Below are 18,262 nucleotides of genomic sequence, written 5' to 3' on the forward strand. Positions count from 1 at the left end.
TGTTGCGTTACTTTGGAACATTTGAAGACACTGAATCATTGCTTTCTGCTGGTATGACTTGGAGCTCAGTAACAGTCTCACGTGATGGTCAGATTTTGTAAAGCTTTGGATAAAAATAACTGGATTGCAAAAAGCTCTGCATGATCAAGAAAATTAAAATAGTTTCCTCTAGCTTCACCAAGGAAAGACAATTCCCTCCGAAATGTCATGACTCATGGCAAATGGTTAAATAGAAATGCACATATAGCACAGATATTTCCTGTTGATTGCTTTTTTAGTAGAAGCTAATTGAAGAAGACATCTGCATCCAGTTTGCTCTTTATTTTTGTAGATTCTTTCCTTACACTCTGACTCTCGGCCCCCTCTTCTAGTCACTTAACCAGGCAAAGATCCAGGGATGGATGGGTGGGCGGCTTTCAGTTTTCCTCTTTTGGGTGATGACATCAATTACTCTCCAGTGAGCCATTGACACTGCCACTCTTTAACCCTGAGCTGAGCATGCACGTCTGGGGACCTGGAGCCATACCGTGGGGTCAAGGTCCAGTTCCTTTCTGTCACCCAGTTCCCTCTATGACAGGCCTGGGACACAGTCCTGGCCATGCACACCCAGGGTAGCAGAGCTGTACCCTGGGGACAGACCCTTCCACCCTGGGACACTATGGCGGCCCAGATTGTAGTCCCCAGCTCAGCCTAGCCTGTGTCTTGACAGCACCACTCACATTTGGTGAGGCTGGAGCCTGCCGCCCTATGGAAGCCCCCATCGGATGGTGAGCAAGCAGGACCCTTGGGGACAGATCCTGCCCCAGGATGAGTCCTGGCCCTGCCCTGGCCAGCTGCCACCTTGACTGAGGGTCCATTCCCCGAGCCTCCACCTGGTCACAGTGCCGTGACGATGGTGTCGAGACCACATCTGATGTGTCTGGTCCTCAGCAAATGGTCACATCTTTTTTCCTCCCACAGGCACCTTTGTCCTTGGTGGAGTCCTCTGGACACCAGAGGGGACAGGGATCCATGTACATCTATCCTGAGCACTTTCAGGAGAGTGGCAAGGGAGAAGATGAAGAGGCCAGGACACATCAGGAGAGTCCAGGCAGATATGTGGCTCAGGAGAGTCTGGCCTCAGGGACAGAGCCCTGTGGTGTAGACTGCACAAGGGGTGCAGGAGACCGGGGCTGATCCCAGGGAAAAGGAAGCCGATTTTTCTGGTCTCTAGTTCTCTCGTTATTTTTAAAGGGTCTTCTCTATTATCCCCGAGACAGAGCACTTCCACTCACTGTCTTCCTTCTTGAGGTCATGCTGTGCAGAGGGTGCTGATCCTTCCGATCTCCCAGGCTGCTTTCTTTCTTTCAACACACTGCACCTTTCCCGGCACTAAGCCATCCTTCTATTCATCCTAAGCCCCTAGTTTTACTAAGACTGAAATGATTGCCATCAATATCTGTTTCTCTGGAATGTGATGCTCTGGGATCGGGCACGGTTGTTGTTGGGGGGTGGCAGCCAGGGCAGCCTGTGCCTTGGGCCTGGTCCCCTGCCACCAGCAGATGCTGCCTTCTTCTTGTGCCCTGGGAAGTGGCCTTACGCAGCCTTCCTCCCATCCACTGGTGGTTGGCTGCTCTATGGCAGGGTGACGTCTGAGACTCCAGGATTGGAGTCTCAGGTTGACAAGGATCCCCTGGAGAGCTCAAGCCCCTATATAAAATAGAACCTTCACTTGCCCTCCCATGGGCCTTCCATCATCTCTAAGATTACTTATGCTGCGTAATACCGTGTAAATGCTATGTGTTATGGTTTGGATCTTAAATGTCCCCAAAGCTCCATGGCGCTAACTAGGCTTAGTCCCCAGGTTGGGCTCTCAGGAGGTGGGGCCTCCTGGTGGGCTGCATCACTGGGGCACGCCCTCAAAGGGATTGTGAGATCCCAGTGTCTTTTTCTCTCAGTTCCCGAAGTGAGGTGAATGGGTCTCCTCTACCATGGTGAGCTGCCCTGCTCGCCCCAGGAGCCACAGGGCCCAGCATTAAAGACTGGAACCTCCAAAACTGCAAGCCAGAATAAACCTTTTCTCTTTGTAAGTGGACTGGTTATCCGAGGTGTTTGTTGCAGTGATGGAAAGCTGACCAGCACACTATGTAAACAGCTGCTGTACTCTGTTGTTTAGTGGATAATGACATTAGTCTGTACAGGTTGAGTATGGATACCTTTTTAAATTATTCATTTTGATCTGCAATTGGTTAAATTGCAAAGGCTGGAGCTGTGAGTGCAGAGGCAGGCTGGCCATGTTTGCTGGACTCCACTGCTGCTCAGCCTTGCATCCATCCCTCCCAGGGCTACTGGGTTTGTGGAAATTCTTTAGGGTCTCTGTGTTCAAAGAAAGCCCTCTTCCATTGTTTTTCTGCATGGCACAGATTTTCCTACCACTTTTATAATTTTTAACTTTTTCATTAGCAAGTTAGAAAAGAGAGAAGGCTAGACCTGATGTTACCTTCTTGAAGTCCGGGTTTTCCTGGCCTCGTGCCCTGTATCAGGCTGCCGGTCTGCAGCCGAGAAGGGTCATCTGTCACCATTAGAATCAAAACCCTCAGATTTGCATTACTGGGATTTTTGTAGCATAATCCTCCAAGAGGAATGCATTTCTTTAAATCACACTCCAGCATATTCTAAACAGGATGAAGAATTTGTACTTTTGCCTAGAGATTAAATAGCAGAAGACACGCGGGCTCAGGGGACGCGGGCGATGAGATCAGTAATGAATCGCAGAAGAGCGGGCTGCGGCGGGAGGTGCCCCTGGGACTCCTGTTTGGAATGTGATGCAGGCCCAAGTCCTGGGGCTTTACTGAGCCCCGTGAGAGCCCAGAAATGAAGGGGCCAGAAGTGGCATGGTTGTCCCCACACTGGAGCTCTCTGCCCCTTGGCAGGGATGTTCCTCAAGGTCCCCTCTTGGTCTTGTTGCTGCTGGGGCATCATCTCCCAATGCTTCCCTTTGCCATCCGCTGCTGGCTCTTGGCCGACTTAGCAGCTCATTAGCAGCTTCCCCAGATGGCAGGGTGGGGGTGATGGTGGGGTGACAGTCAAGCCAGACGACCTGGCAGGAAGGCTCTTTGGAGTGTCTGGAGGGACGGGGCTGCTAAGTGCCCAGGACTTTCTGCCAGCCCTAATCACATGCTGGAGCCTTTTCTTCCTCCTCCGTTTGCTATTCCATGGCTGTATCCTGCAAGTCCTAACCCAAATCCCAGTGGCCATCTTCCTTGGACAAAACAGGAGTCCAGAAGTGGGTCCCCAAAACTGTGCCTCCTCTGTAGCTGAGGTGGCACGGAGGGTTGGCCAGGAGCATGGCACTGCCCAGTGAACAGTCCCCATTTCTGTGTAGACTGGCACGCTCCCAGGGAGCCAGGACACTGAGGTAGGGTGACAGGCAGCTTATGTGAATGCTCATCTTACAAGGTTCTGCTTCTGAAACCTAACTTATTTGTAGTCTTAAATGTAAATTGTATGAATATCCCCAGGCAGTTCTGGGGAGGCAGCCTCTGCCTTTACAGTCCCACCAGGCCTTTGCAGAGCGCACTGGGTACTGATTATCATCACTCCGAGGGGCAAATGAGGCTGTAGGAAGCACATTTGTAGATGCCTGGAGTCTTTGGCTTTTCTGCCTGAGAGACAGCAAAGCCGTCTCCAAAGCTAGACTCCTCTGTGTCTTCCCGGGGCTCTGTGCCCTGCCTTGGGCCTCAGGCCACCTGCAGCTCTTCTCCCACTGAGCTCCACCCTGCAGGACTTTGCACACCCTCAGCCCCTCCTCCACTTTCCTTTCTCTGGCCTGCACCTGGGCACCTTCCCTTCAGCACCACCTCTGCACCCTAGCAGCGCTGTCAGCACCTGCTCTCCTGGCACTTGCTCCTGGAAGCCCCTTGCTCTCTCTGACCCTAAGCATACAGGTGCTTCTCTGCCCTGGGCTGCCTTTGCACTTGCAAAGACTTCTGGGTCTTCTCCAGGCCCTAGGGAGTCTGCCTCCTAGGTAAGTGGGAAGGCCTTGTTCTTCCTCACCAGGAGCTGCTGTGCTCCGTGTTGTGGCTGGCAATTCGTAGTTTCTGTTGGACGGAGGCAAAGCATCCACCCGGCCTCTGGATGTTCTTGAACTTCCATGCACTCTCTTTTGAAAATATTATTTCGAAAAACAGAAAGCCTATTGCCCGTGGCTTCCTGCGTGCCAGGAGGTGGGCTAGGCTGTTTCTTTGCAGTCCATTCTTGTCTGAATTCACCACACGCTTTCCTCCTGTCACCTTCAGCTGCAGCATTGTGCGTGATGGGGAGAAGCTGCCCCCTCAGCACACCTCTGGGTGGGCAGTTAGCACCGCCTGTCACTCCAGCTGAGCCAGGAAGCTGCAGCCATTAAGCCATATGCCCCTTCTTACAAAACCTCGTCAGTACACAGGTGCGATGTCCCCAGGAGGAAAATAGTTCTAAACTGGCCAGTGGGATGTACATAGCTGTTCATCTGACACTATCACTTTCCCCTGCCTGGATAAGCATGCAGAACTGGGAAAGAGGACTTGTGTCCATCAGTGGCCAGGTTCATAGAGGAGGACCGATGTTCACAGCTCTTAGGTTTGAGATGTTAGACACTCAGCTGCTGCTCAGGATTCCCGCTGCCAGAGGAAAGTGCTTTGTTAGGCTCAGGATGGAGCAGGGGTACATCTAGGGAGAAACCTTGATCCTGAATCTTCAAAGTCCTTTAGAAAGTCAGGGAAAGATGGACACCTGGGACATCTCCAGTGAGTAAGAGGTTGAGATGCACCAGGGACAGCGGTGACATCTTGCCTCTGTGGCACATGGCTGTCACTCAGGACAGAGTTGCTGTGAATTCACTGATTTTGAGGCACCTGCCTAGAACAGCCCCTGGCCAGCTGTGCACAGAGTGTAATCTAGGAAGAGATTACTTAGCCATTGCCTAAGTAGCAGCAGTGTTTCGTGCCATGGTGGGTATATACTGGGAGCCCCTTTCCCAGTTCCCATCCCTTGGTAACTAAAACAGTCACCTTATGGCTGCTAAGAAAGGATTTTGCTGTTAGAATTGACATCCCAAGTCAGTTAATGAGGTAGCTGTGACCCAATCAGGTAAGCCATTTATAAGCAGAAAAGTTTATCTAGCTGATGACAGAAGAGAAAATCACAGACGTCCACAGCATAGAAAGGTTTAGATGTGCCATTACTGGCTTTGAAGAGGCGGAAGACCATGAGCAAGGATCTGGCAGTGGCCAGGAGTGACCACCTCCCTGCCAACCACCAGCAGGAAATGGGCACCTCCAACTAATAGCTGCAAGGAACTGAATTCTGCCAGGAATCTGAATGAGTTTGCAGGCAGATTCTTCCCCAGAGCCTCCAGATTAGAGCCCAGCCTAGCCAATATCATGATTTGGGCCATCTGAGGCCCTCAGAAGAGACCCATTCACCATGATCTAATAGATGTGTGTTGCAAACTGCTAAGCTTGTGGTCTTTGTTACATCCTCTAGGAACTGATGTAGGTAGCGTCCTGTTGGAGGGATTCAGCAGCATGCCATGTACCACAGGAATCCCAGAGGGACGGGGCAGGGCCCTACCATTAAATAGGTTACCTATCTTTACCATTAAATGGTTCATAGGGAGTTGAAATAGCAGCAGAGCGTTAGGGAGGAGGTGGTTGTGAGTGTGCTTTTGCTGAGGATCGTGTGGCGAAGAAAGAAGGGAAAGGGAGAAATTTTGTAAGGGCTACCTGTGACTTCACCCTCACATTAGGCTGCGAGTGTTTGCAGTGAGTGGCTGTTGACCTGCTTATGGATTGGGCCCAGCCTGAGTCTTTCAGGCTGGAGAGTGTGCATGCAGCCAGCCCACCAGCAGAGCTGTTTCTTTGGAACAATGCAGTTTTCAGACTCTACCTGAATGTGAATATTCCCTTCCTGAACCCTGAGTGGCCAGGTCCAGTGGACCTCCCTCCTGCCCAGGCACTGCGGTGACAGCGCTACTTTCTCCTAAGGAACTTGTGGAGCATCATCCCTACCCTGGAAGACACGACATGGCCCAGCTCAGCAGGGAGAGATGGGAGGCCCGGCGGTCCTGGGTCTGCCTGGGTTTTTCAGCCTTTGTGCGGTGGCATCCATATGTCCAAATTCTGCCTCTCCTTTTGCTACCACATTGGAAGGAATGGCTGTATATTATCTAAACACACACACACACACACACACACACACACACACACACACACACATACACACAATCTTTTGAACTAGTCATTACACCTTGAGAATAAAGAGGCTCTCCTAATACCTCTGCAGGGACTTTAGGCACAGCCAGGACTGTCTTGGGCAAAACCAGAATTTGTGGTTGCTCTACCCCAGGGAAGCTGCTCCTCCTAGAATTCCAGCCAAACATAGATGCAAGCCCAGTCACCTAAGTTCTCTAGGAATGGATGAGATGGGCGGGAATGAGCCAAAGGTCTTTACTATACCCTAAAGTATTACACAGAAAGAAGTACCAAACTAAGTGAAAATCAGATTTTTCCCAGTGTGGGTCTCTGACCCTGAAGCAGGCAAAGGTGGACCACAGTCCCTGCAGGGGCTGGCCTCTTGTTCTTGCTGCTCGTCTGCCTCTGTCTGGTGGTCTCTATCTGGTCTTCTGTTGTGAACAGGCTCCAAGCTTCTCAGCACAGTGGATCTTTTGCAGAGGAGGGAATCCGCGGTCAGACAGCCCTGGCCGTGGAGATCAAATCCAGACTCCCCGATCCTCAGCTCAGTTATTTAGTGTCTCTGGGCCTCCGTTTTCTCATGGGAACAACACAGCCTACCAGGGCTACCAGTAAGGGGCACTGCTGGGAGTGTGTCCAGGGTATAGGCAGAAAGACCTGCATTGTCCAGAGAATTCAAAAACAATAGTAGAACCTGCTGAAAGCTAATGTTTTTTTTTATTATTATTATTATCACTGTGCCATTCTTGGCACGTGAGTGGTACAGTTGTTTCCTCCTCTGGGGCTGACTGTCCTCAGTGCCCGTCCCCTGCTTCACCTTGGTGTACCACTGTGACCTGCTCCCTGGGGTGTCATGTAGATGGAACAGAACACACATGCCAATTTCATAATACTGCCCTGTGTGCCCTGAGGGAAACACTGATGCCCTCATCCCCCACCCCCTTTTTTTTTCAGTCAAAGCTAGAGGTTTGCATTAGTCTGGGCTGCTGATTGCAAGTGACAAAACTGAACTAGTTAAGGTTCAAAAAAGGAGCCACTTATTGGTGCTTAAGACTTGAGCTCCAGAGAACACTATTTTTACTGTTTTGTTTCCACTATTGTTTGATATTAGTCTCCTTTCTTTAGACCAAGTTTTTCTTGAAGTTGATGTCCATCATTGCTGCTGAGAGAGCCGAAGAGAAGAGAGGAGAGGTGGTAAAAGTCACTCAGCCTGTGGAGGACTCTGAGAGGCCTGGGCAGATCATGGCTAGCCTTGGGACCAATCACTAAGGATAGATGGTGTGTGAACTAATATGATTGGCCCAACTTATGTCAGGTGTCCAGCCCTCGACCAATCAGCATGACAGTAGATAGTCGCTCCTTTTTTTTTCCTTTCATGATAAAGAAAAATAACATGAAAGCCATTTCTCAAAAAGGCTTTGCAGTGGGGTTGGCATTTGATGGACAGAATAACAGGTGTCTCTGTGCCGTTCTACTGCCCATCCAAAGTCCCTTCTCTGAGTTTGGAGATGTGTTGGTTAGCTTTTGGCTGCTGGGACCAAAATACCGGACAAGAACAACTTAGAGGCAGAAAGATTTATTTTGGTTCAGGGTTTCCAAGGTTCAGTCCATGGTTAGCTGACTCCAAGGCAGAAATATAGAAACATCAGGGCATAGCAGAAGAAAGCTGTTCAGGTCATGGTGGCCAGGAAGCAGAGAGAGACAGACAGACAGACAGTGGCCAAAGACAGATGTGGTTCCAAGAGCATGCCCCCAGTGACCCAACTCCTCCAGCCAGGCCTACAGTCACCACCCAGTAAGTCCATTCAAATTATTAGCCCATCAGTGGGGTAATGGTCTGATGAGGTTAAAGCTTTTATGATTCCACTATTTCACCTCTGACCATTGCCGCACATGGAGTTTTGAGGGATAGTCCAGATCCAAACCATAACAGTGGAGAAAATGGTCTGGCTACAACTCAGGAATGGATGTATTTATGCCCTTTGCCATTTCCAAACACCGGCCAAAGACAACAAAACCTGAGGCAAACATACCCACCTGCTGTGGTCTGATATAAGTGTCCCTTGAATTTCTTTCTTTCTTTCTTTCTTTTTTTTTTTTTAATGATACTGAGAGTGGAACCCAGGGGCATTCTACATCTGAGCTACACCCTCAGCCTTATTTTTTTATTCTGTACTTTGAAACAGGGTCTCACTGAGTTGCCAAGGGCCTCACTAAGTAGCTGAGGCTGTCCATGAACTGCAATCCTCCTGTCTCAGCCTCCCAAATGCTGGGATTACAAGTGTGCGCCACCACGCCCGCTTCCCTGGAATTTCTATGTTGAAATTTAACCTCAATGAGTTAGCATTAAGAGGTGGGACCACCAGGGGGCAATTGGGTCATTAGGGCATAATGGGATCCGCACCCTTTTAGAAGAGGGTTGAAAAAGACTATTTTCCCTCCTGCCATGTGAGAACACAGCAGGAAGATGCCATGCATGATCAAAAACCCTTACAAGGCACCAAATTCGTGAGAGCTGTGGTCTTGGACTCCTGAGCTCCAGAACAATGGGCGACAAGCTCTGCTGTTTATAATTTATCTGGACTAAGGGGAGTGTTTTATTATAGCCGTCCAAATAGGCCAAGAGCCCACATTTAGCAGTGGAAGGCCCGTCCTCTCCCAGACTCCTTGGATGTACTCATGGCTCCATCGTTGGTTCAGAGTGGGCCTCAGGCACACAGCTTGGACTCATGTGCTCCGGGGTGCGCTTCCTGTGTGCACAGCTGTGTGGTGTGGGGTCACCCTCTGAGAATGGGAACACACTGTCACTGGATCAGCAACTGGAGCACCTGCCAGCCTCCAAGGCCCCTTGTCGGGGCCATGCACTTTTGGAAGCACATCACACATTGTCCATCCTGGGGCCATTGCACGGCTGCTGTTGCCAAACGGTTTCTCTTGTTTTCTTCCCTCGCAGTCCTGGGTTTCTTCTTCTTCTTCTTTTTTTTTAAACCAAGATAAGATGTTTTCAGCTTTCTTAAGGATTCTTTTGATGAAACAATTCAAATTTATATTTGTATTTCTCTTGCAGCCTGAGGAACATTTTTATGTGCACAAAGTCTTCTTTTGTGATCTTATCCAACACAAACTTCTGAGTCTTCTTTTTTTTTAAAAAAAAAAAAAGTTACTACTAACCAAAATAATACTTTAAAAAAATCAGCTTACTAAAAGCAATTGTAAAAGGGGCCTCTGCCCCTAGAAAAAGAGGCCCTGTTTCAGAATGTTTATGATTGTTCTTCTTTAAGGCAGGAGTGGCAAAATGTTCTTAGTAATGGCAGGTAATAAATATTTAAGGCTTTGTGGGCCAGGTAGGCTATCACAGTTGCTCAACTTTGCCATTATGGTGTGAAGTTGGCCAAACGTTACAAATCAATGAATGGGCATGGCCATTTTCCAATAAAACTTTTTTTGCAAAAACAGATGGTTGAGTCGAGCATGTTGGCACATGCTTATAATCCTAGAATTTGGGATGCTGAGACAGGAAGATCAGGGTTCGCGGCTAGCTTCAGCTACTTAGTGGGCCCCTCCACAACTTAGTGAGACCCTGAATCAAAATAAAGAATAAAAAATAGGGCTGGGGATATAGCTCAGAGGTAGAATGCCCCTGGGTTCCATTCCTAGCACAAAGAAGAAAGAAAGAAAGAAAGAAAGAAAGAAAGAAAGAAAGAAAGAAAAGGGAAAAGATGATTGGCTACATTTGAGCTTATTTTCTGTTTTTCAACTGTCTTAGAAAAATTATAGTTAAAATTATAGTTAAAACTCTGAGGTGGTGTAGGTCATCATTTTTTATACCATTTCATGGAGTAGAAAAACAGAATCTAAGTAAAGTGTTACAGTGGAATTCACTGTGAGCATCGATGGTGGGTGAGGGTATTGGTGTTAAGGGCTTTAAAATATTTGGTGCAGTGATTTCATTGTGGGGAATCCATCCTAGGACGGTATGTCCAGATATGTGTGTGCATCGATGTTCACCCCAGCTCTATTTGCCATGTAGAAAACCTAGGAACAGCTTAAATGTCCAACAGCAAGTTATCCATTCAAAGTAGAGCTACCAAGCCTTTAAAATGAGGTTTGCGATTAGCATTCTTAGGAGTTTATGCTTAAATGACAGGAAGTGGATAAGTATATCCATGTTTTAATTAAAATTAAAATGCAGGGCAGGCTTGCATAAGAGCGACAGGAAGTATGCCTGAATGTCAATTAAGTTTTTCTGTGGAGAAGATTATCTGGGATTTTACTTTGCGAGTGTGTGTGGTGGGGGAGTATGAAGGAAAGATTTTTCTAAAATAACCATGTTAGTTTCAGAATAAAAAACATAATAATATGGAGAAAGATTAGCAGACAGAGTTCTCCCTGTCACCCTGAGGCAGCACTCTGGTGTTTCTGGAGTGGGCCCAGAGGCCTCTATGTATGTCTCTGCCCAAGAGATCATCCTCCCAGGACTCAGAGTTGTTGCCTGGCCCTGCCAGCCCTTTACGCTCTAATCTGTAATGGATCCCCTGTAGAAGACAGTACAGAGAGAGGCAGGAACTGCAGGCCAGCCAACATGAAGTAGACAGCAGGGGATGGAGACTTTAGAAACAGATGAGTGGGAGGAAGCTAGGGGTGGGGAGGATGCGCTGAGGTGTGGTACTCCTTCCTGAGCCAGGCAGCTGGATGGAGGAGGCGGAGAGGTCAGGGATGGAGCCATATGGCCTGAGAAGGGACCAGAGCAGCTAGACTCTGGCTTGACGTCCATGTTGATGTTGACGCTCTTGCTGATGTTTAGTGGTGTTTGGAAGGAAAAGGTAAAGCTGCCTTTGAGGTGTACAATAGCTCCCGGTGGCATAGTTCTGACCAGCGGAGGAGATGCAGGGTTGGTGCTAGGGGTTCAGCTATGGGGTCGTTGATATCCAGAGGTGACCACCGAGTCTTGGAGTGAATGAAATTACACATAAGATGAATATGCATGATGAGAGGCTAAGGTGGCCATAGACAGAGCCCTAGAAGTAAAGGGGTCGAGTGGGGAAGAGTGGAGAGTGCTCTGCGGGAAGCCAGAGGGTTGGAGGATTTTTGAAAGGGCCCAGTGTACAGTTGTGTGAAGTTGGATAAGAGAGGAGAAAGGTGTTTTGGATTTAGCAAGCAGGAAGTTCCTGGTGATCTTGGCAGAGAATCCCAGGGGGTGGAAGAGACAACCAGATCAGAGAGCCTCCAGGCAATGGGATCTGACAGCAGAGACAGCGAGTATAGATTGCTCAGAAGAAAACAGGCATTTCAGACCGTATGGATTCCATCGTTTGGTGAGTTTCCTGCCAAAGAATGTTGGGAATTCCAAGGAACAATGTGTGCAACAAACCTGTCCCTGTCTAGCAGACTTGGAAACCCCTGTTTCTCCCTCTCCCCACCCGTCCCAGCTGGTGATCCCCAACAGAGGCTGATACAGATGTCCTCTTTCTCATAGGCCGGATCCTGGACCTGAAGACGGGGACAGTCAAGAAAGAAGGGCAGCAGTCGTCCATGAGGATGTGCATGGGCTCGCGGCGTTCCTTCATCTGCAGGATGAGGTGTGTCGGGCAGCAGAGGGCTACAGGTGGGGTTGAGCCTTCTGAACAGCCGCCGAGCCTGACCAGCTCTGCTGAGGTCATGCATGAGACCTGGCTACCCCATTGCCCTGGACTCCGGCCTTGGCCCGTCACCTCCCATCCCTCTGTCTCCTTTCTCACTGCTTTATGCCCATTCCTGGCTTCTCACCTCTGCATTCACTGCATCTCTTGACTTTCTACCCAACCCTCAAGGCCCTTCTCAAATCCAGCCCTTTAGGCTCCATATTTTTTAGCATGTTTTATATTAACACCATTGGTTCCATGCTTCTTTTTTTCCTGTGGCAATTCATACATTTTTTAACTGATCCCTGTTCGATTTTTGTCTTATATTTTAAGTGTCATGAATCGATTTTAATGCCCCAAGAATAGGAGCTTTGATTGCTTACACTTTGAGCCTTCCTGATATCTAGAAGAGTGTTCTGTATATGTAGTAGATTCCAGATCCATAGCGATTGGTTCTAATACTCCAATCCATGGATGCTCAAGTCCATATATAAAATGGTACAGTGTTTGCAAATAAGCTATACACATCTTCCCACGTATAAATCACATCCAGATTATTTACATTGCCTAGTATAAGATAATGCTGAGGCCACATATTCATTCGTCCATACAGCAAGTTTGTGTTGAAGGCCTACCCTGTGCTCCTTAGGTGTAGGGAGGCCAGTGCTAACTAAAGCAGACCAAGCCCTTGCCTGGCAATACTTATTTTTGTGGGAGATAAAAGAACCAAGTAAGTGTGTGGAATGTCGGACGATGTCAGTGCCATGAAGGAAACAAAGAGAATTTAAGGAGCAGGAACAGCAGGAATGCTGAGCCCACAGTGAGCCGTACAGTGTGCTGGGGAAGCCTCATGGATAAGGCAGCATGTGAGCAGGGACCTGGAAAGAGAGAATGAGTGAAGCCAGGCATCGTAGTCCTGAGACTTGTAATCTCAGGGCTGTGAGGCCGAGACAGGAGAGTTGCAGGTTCTAGGACAGCCTCAGCAACCTAGCAAGACCCTGTTTAGAAAATAAATAGTGTGCATGTATGTCAGTATCACTGTGTTTTATATTATCATGTGAGACAATAATGGACCCTTAAAATATTAAAAGAAAGAAAGAAAATACATAAAGAAATAAGAGCTGGTATTTAATGTCTACTGGGTTCAATCCTCAGTACTAAACAGATAAGGAATAAATAAATGGGATATGTGAGACATGGGACTATCTGGGCAAAAAGACTGCTCAGTAGAGGGTTGAGCATGTGCCAGGGCTCTGAGGTAGGGATGCCCTTGGCGGGTGCATGAGCAAGCTGCTGTCTCAGTCGTGGTGCTGGAGGAGAGTGGGGTGAGAGATATTTAGGAGACTGCAAATGTTGGTCAAATTGCCCTTAGAAGACTTTGGCTTAGACTCTGAATGAGGTTGGAGGCCATGGAATCTTGGTCACTAGAGTTACATATGCTAAACCACATTTAAAAATCAATCTGGCCGGGCGTGGTGGCGCACGCTTATAATCCCTGCGCTTGGGAGGCAGACAGGAGGATCGTGCAGGTTCGAAGCCAGTCATGCTGGCTTAAGAGACCCTGTTTCCAAATTAAAAAAAAAGTATAAAATAGGTCTGGGAATTGTGGGTGCAATACGCTTACAGGGAAGAAGGACAGGACTGAAGAGCCACTATAATAATCCAGGTGAGCAATATGAAATGGAGATTGTGGGATACAGCGCTTGCATTTTGAATATATTTCAGAGATTAGCCACCCTTGCTGGTAGGGTCTGAGAATGTGAGAGAAGTTGCAGATAATTCCAAAAGGTTTTCCTCCTGCAGCGATTGCTACTTGTTCCATAGTCATACTACAGAAAAGCTGCCGCTGAGTTGAAGTCTCTCACACGAAAGTCTCCTATGAAATAACTCAGAGTCAGGTAGGATAGTTTAGAGAGTATTATTATATTTAATATTTGATATTTGGGGCAGCTGGAGCGGAGGCATCACAAATCTCCTGTCCTCCTGCAGCCAGTGCTTTTCTTTTATAGAAGGTTTAAACAAGGCATCATAAAAAATGATTAAACACTGAAGACAGCAAATTGTCACAGGTCAAGATAAGGAAAGACAGCGCTGCAGTCATGGGACAAGCCCAGAGGAGGGAAGAGTTCACCGTTACTGGTAGATGGAGAAGACATCAGACTCTACCCTATTATCCATTCCATCAGGTCCTTTGGAATTTGTCTGTTTGTGGACAAATTCCACCCGGCTGGCACTGTGTACACAACTGGGTTGGTCCAAGATGTTAATCTCGGTATGCAGGCCTAAATGGCTCCCAATATTTCTACCCTTTAATTCTTTGGGGGGAAAAAGGCTAATAATATATGTTTGGGAAGTTTTATTTTGTGAAACATAAATTGTTTTCATCCAATTTTGCAAACCAAAAATCCCATCAGCCAGACATTTTCGGACTTTTGTGTCTGTAAAGGTTGGGGTTTTACCGTGGCTAGAACTTGAGACTGTACTTTCAGTACATCTAATGAAGCATTATGGAAAGGATCTAATCCTAGTAAATGATTTTTAACATGAGACCATATTGTATCATTATCCTTAAGGGGCACTTTTGTTACAATATTTAGTAATATTATAAAGACATCGCAAGTGCTATAGCTATTCTCCAATCCAAATCACATAGTCTTTTAGCTGTTTAATTTCTCCAAAGATTTCTTGGTCGACATGCATCTGAGTCTGCTAAATTTCTGTACAGTTCTTTTGGAAGTCCTGTAAAAATTTGGCATTTTGAACTGAATGATGCAGAGCCACAGCGGCAGTAGAAGCAGAGGGCAAGGATTCCTTCCAGCCAGCATCACCATCCCCACAATCAGCCACCCAGATAAACCTCTTTCATTCTTTAAGTGTGATAACAGTTACTGCATGAAGGTTACTAAAGGCATCTCCTGCCAGAGTTCCTCAAGTACAATTGGTATCAATGCTGCAACAGATGTTTTTTAAAATCATAACACCAATAACATTATCCCAAATGGTATAACTAATTCCTTGTTGTAGGGTAATAAATACTGCAAAGTCTCAGGTAGCTCTATACTCTAAACCTAGTCTTATAGCTCAGTTAAAACCCATCTAAAAGTCCCCTCTTCATGAGGTCCCCAATTAATAACCTCTTTCCCTGCTATAATCACCTTTTGAGGATGAGCTGTTACACCCTTGAACTATCTTAATAACTCATCTGATGGATCCTACTGTCTCCTCTGGGCACACAAATGTTGGGTAGTTAATTGTGTGGCATTAACCTATTGCCAGACATCAGAACCCACACCAATAAAAATTAATTATGCCTTTTGATTTCCCTTTTTAAGTACGTAGGCAAGCCTAGTCTCTTTGAGGTCTAAAACATTTGCAATGTTCCATGAAACTCACAAAGGAACTAATCTACATTCTCCTATAAAGTTATACTCATATTGAGAATGTTCTCCCGTGATAAAAAGCAATTTTGATAAATATGCAGAATTGTTTAAGTTATTGATAGGTGGTATGTCAAGCCTGATGACAGCCAACATTATTAGAATTTGTTTCCTGGAGTTTTAGCCTGTCCCAATCTATCCAATTCTGATTCAGCCCTCTGGATTATGGCTGTGGTCTGCCCCCAAGTGATCAGGTGAGCAGAATTGTCCTTGGCATCCTTGCATATGTGACTGCCACTCCCTGGAGGTTAACTGTAGCTTTTTGATTCCTTCAGTTACCCCGTGAGTTTTCCTGCTTGATAGGTCTGACATATCTTTCTGGAATCCAAACACAGACATCATTATTTTTTACACAAGCATATCCTCTGCTAAGAGTCATTAATGAAGAGGGATCATTCAAAGGATCCTTTTATAAGACCCGAGGAATAAGCTGAGTCAGTGAATAAGTTTTCATTGCATGTCTCTGAGATGCTGTAAGAGAATTATCACCAATTTAAAAGAAAATATTTTAAGGAAACAAGATAATCCTTAGAGAAAGTATGCCTCTATATTTCTCTTATTTTGTTTTACAAGAGATTTTTGAATTAGGGTTAACAATGTAGTTTGTTTTAGTAATGGTTGTTAAAGCATTGTTTAGATTATAAGTCATATGTCTATAATATAAAAGATAACAATCAAAGGATATATAAGAAAATATGAAATAAAATTATTAGGACAAAAAATCTAATTTGTATAATGGTTTTGATGACATAAACAAATTTTTATTTAAATTTGACTTTTATGTGTAATTATTGTTAAACCCCAAATTTAATTAGAATGGCATGATTAGGAATGTCAAATGTTTGAGCACTTCTACTTATCTTTGTTTAAAAATGGTTATAATACAATTATATGTAATTATAAATCTCAAGGTATATTACTACTAATAGTTTTTGTTTAGAGGACATCAACTTGGTAAATTTTTTTGTAAGTTTTGTAAGTTAAAAAGTATGGCTGGGCATGGTGGCGCAAGCTTGTAATCCCCGCACTTGGGAGGCAGAGACAAGGAGGATCACGCAGGTTCAGAGCCAGCCTTGCTGGCTTAAGAGATCCTGTTTCCACATAAAAATATAAAATAAGTCTGGGAGTGTAGCCCGGAGATAGAAGGGTTTCCAGGAACCCCAGTACCATAAAAAAAAGTATGTAGGAAAAATTACATTTTTCACATCACAGTGGTATTATTAATAATCCTTATTACTGGAATTAAATGTAGAATTTACTAAATTCTAATTTACTAATATTAATATTAATTTTAATTTACTTACTATTTTGTAAGATAACTATAATTATAGCTTTATGTAGATTAACAGCATTGACAAAAATTTAAAGAATATCTCTAGACCTTTTATAAATTTAGAGAACAGTGCTTATGATTAGAAACAGGATTACTAGCTGATGGCATTTAGTCAAAGCAAAACAGATATAAACCAGGTCTTAAATGACAGAGATTTTCTAATGTTATTAAACGTTAGATATAATGTATACTGTATAAATATATCACTTATTGGTTACCTTGTATTCATATAAATTCATTATAAGCTTTTATGAAATATTTAGATAAACCTTAGATATACAGAGTGTTAAATCTGTAGAAACCAAAAGTAATAGTTGTTCATTTAATTCTGTTATGGGGCCAGCTGAAACAGCTGGAATTTTGCCTGTTAATTTTTGCTTACTTTGATCCCCTCACTTTTGTAAAAGGGGCAGAGAAACAACACAGGGTCACTAGCTGAAACATGGGAAGGGCAGTAAATAAATATCTTATATTTCTTATTTATACTCTTTGTTTGAATGTTTACCAAGCAGATAGGCAAAGAAATAACTTTAGGATCTTTTGCCCTGTAACATTTTAACAGGCTATAAAATATTGACCTTTAAAGCCTGATTCTGCTAGGGTCTGAATAAGAGATTATCTTAATAAAGATGTAAGATTTGTGTTTAAGTTACTTCTTAGTAAATCGTTACATGGTGCAAGAAGCAACCCTTTTGTTTTTTAAAAAAATACAAGAAATTGTCTAAAAATGTGAAAGACATCTTTGATTTTAGGCTAATATTTTGTAAAATTTTACCAAGAACAGATAAATATCTTAAAACCTGATTGCTTTAAACATAAAATCAAAGCACTAAAGGTAATTTTTAGAAAACTCTTTAATTAATTTTTAAAATTTTAATCTTAATTACACATATATATTTTTTAAGTATTGACCTTTACAAATCATCTGTAATTTTCTCAAACCCTCTGAAACCCTTCTACTTCCAGGCTATACTCCCAGACCTATTTTATACTTTTTAAACAAAATTTGGAAACAGGGTCTTTTAAGCCAGCACAGCTGGCTTTGAACCTGCGCGATCCTCCTGTAATCCTCACACCTCCTAAGTGTGAGGATTACAAGCCTGCACCACCACGCCTGGCTTCAGCCTTCTATTTTTATATTTGTTCTCATCTTTCTCTTTATAACTCAATCACTTAGAACAAAAATACTGCCATGTAAAATCCTTTTCTATCCAAAAGCATTTTCCTCTTTAAACTTTTACTAAAATACCTCTTTATATCAATAAATATCTCCTTCTATTTATTGTATTTCCTTATATTAAAAACAACCCTTAGCCGGGCATGGTGGTACATGCTTTTAATTCCCGTGTTTGGGAGGTGTAGACAGGAGGATCGCACAGGTTTGAAGCCAGCCACGCTGGCTTAAGAGACGCTGTTTCCAAATAAAAGTATAAAAAAAATAGGTCTGGGAGTGTAGCCTGGAGGTAGAAGGGCTTCCAGGAACCCTAGTACCACCACCAAAAAAAAAAAAAAAAAAAAAAAAAAAAAAAATCATTTAATTTAGATAAATTACTTTTTTGGTAAAACAAAATATTTTAGGTTTTTAATAGTGGTTATTCAGAACATAGCCTTTAGCCTTTTATATGTAGAAACAAATTTAATTAAAATATTAACTCAGTTATT

General features: G+C 44.7%; 1 protein-coding gene across 3 annotated transcripts in view; it reads left to right on the forward strand.

Moving 5' to 3' along the window:
- Positions 1-18,262, forward strand: part of ARNT2 (aryl hydrocarbon receptor nuclear translocator 2) — a gene marked incomplete at both ends in the record, with an annotated part of 125,867 nt that overhangs the window by 65,091 nt on the left and 42,514 nt on the right. For all 3 annotated transcript variants that reach the window (XM_080692058.1, XM_080692059.1, XM_080692060.1), the window contains one exon: positions 11,686-11,788. In XM_080692058.1, the coding sequence (XP_080548184.1) occupies positions 11,686-11,788 (103 nt within the window). The remainder of the gene's footprint in view (positions 1-11,685; positions 11,789-18,262) is intronic.

The sequence above is a fragment of the Muscardinus avellanarius genome (assembly GCF_963383645.1).
Source record: "Muscardinus avellanarius genome assembly, chromosome: 3".
Taxonomy (NCBI): domain Eukaryota; kingdom Metazoa; phylum Chordata; class Mammalia; order Rodentia; family Gliridae; genus Muscardinus; species Muscardinus avellanarius.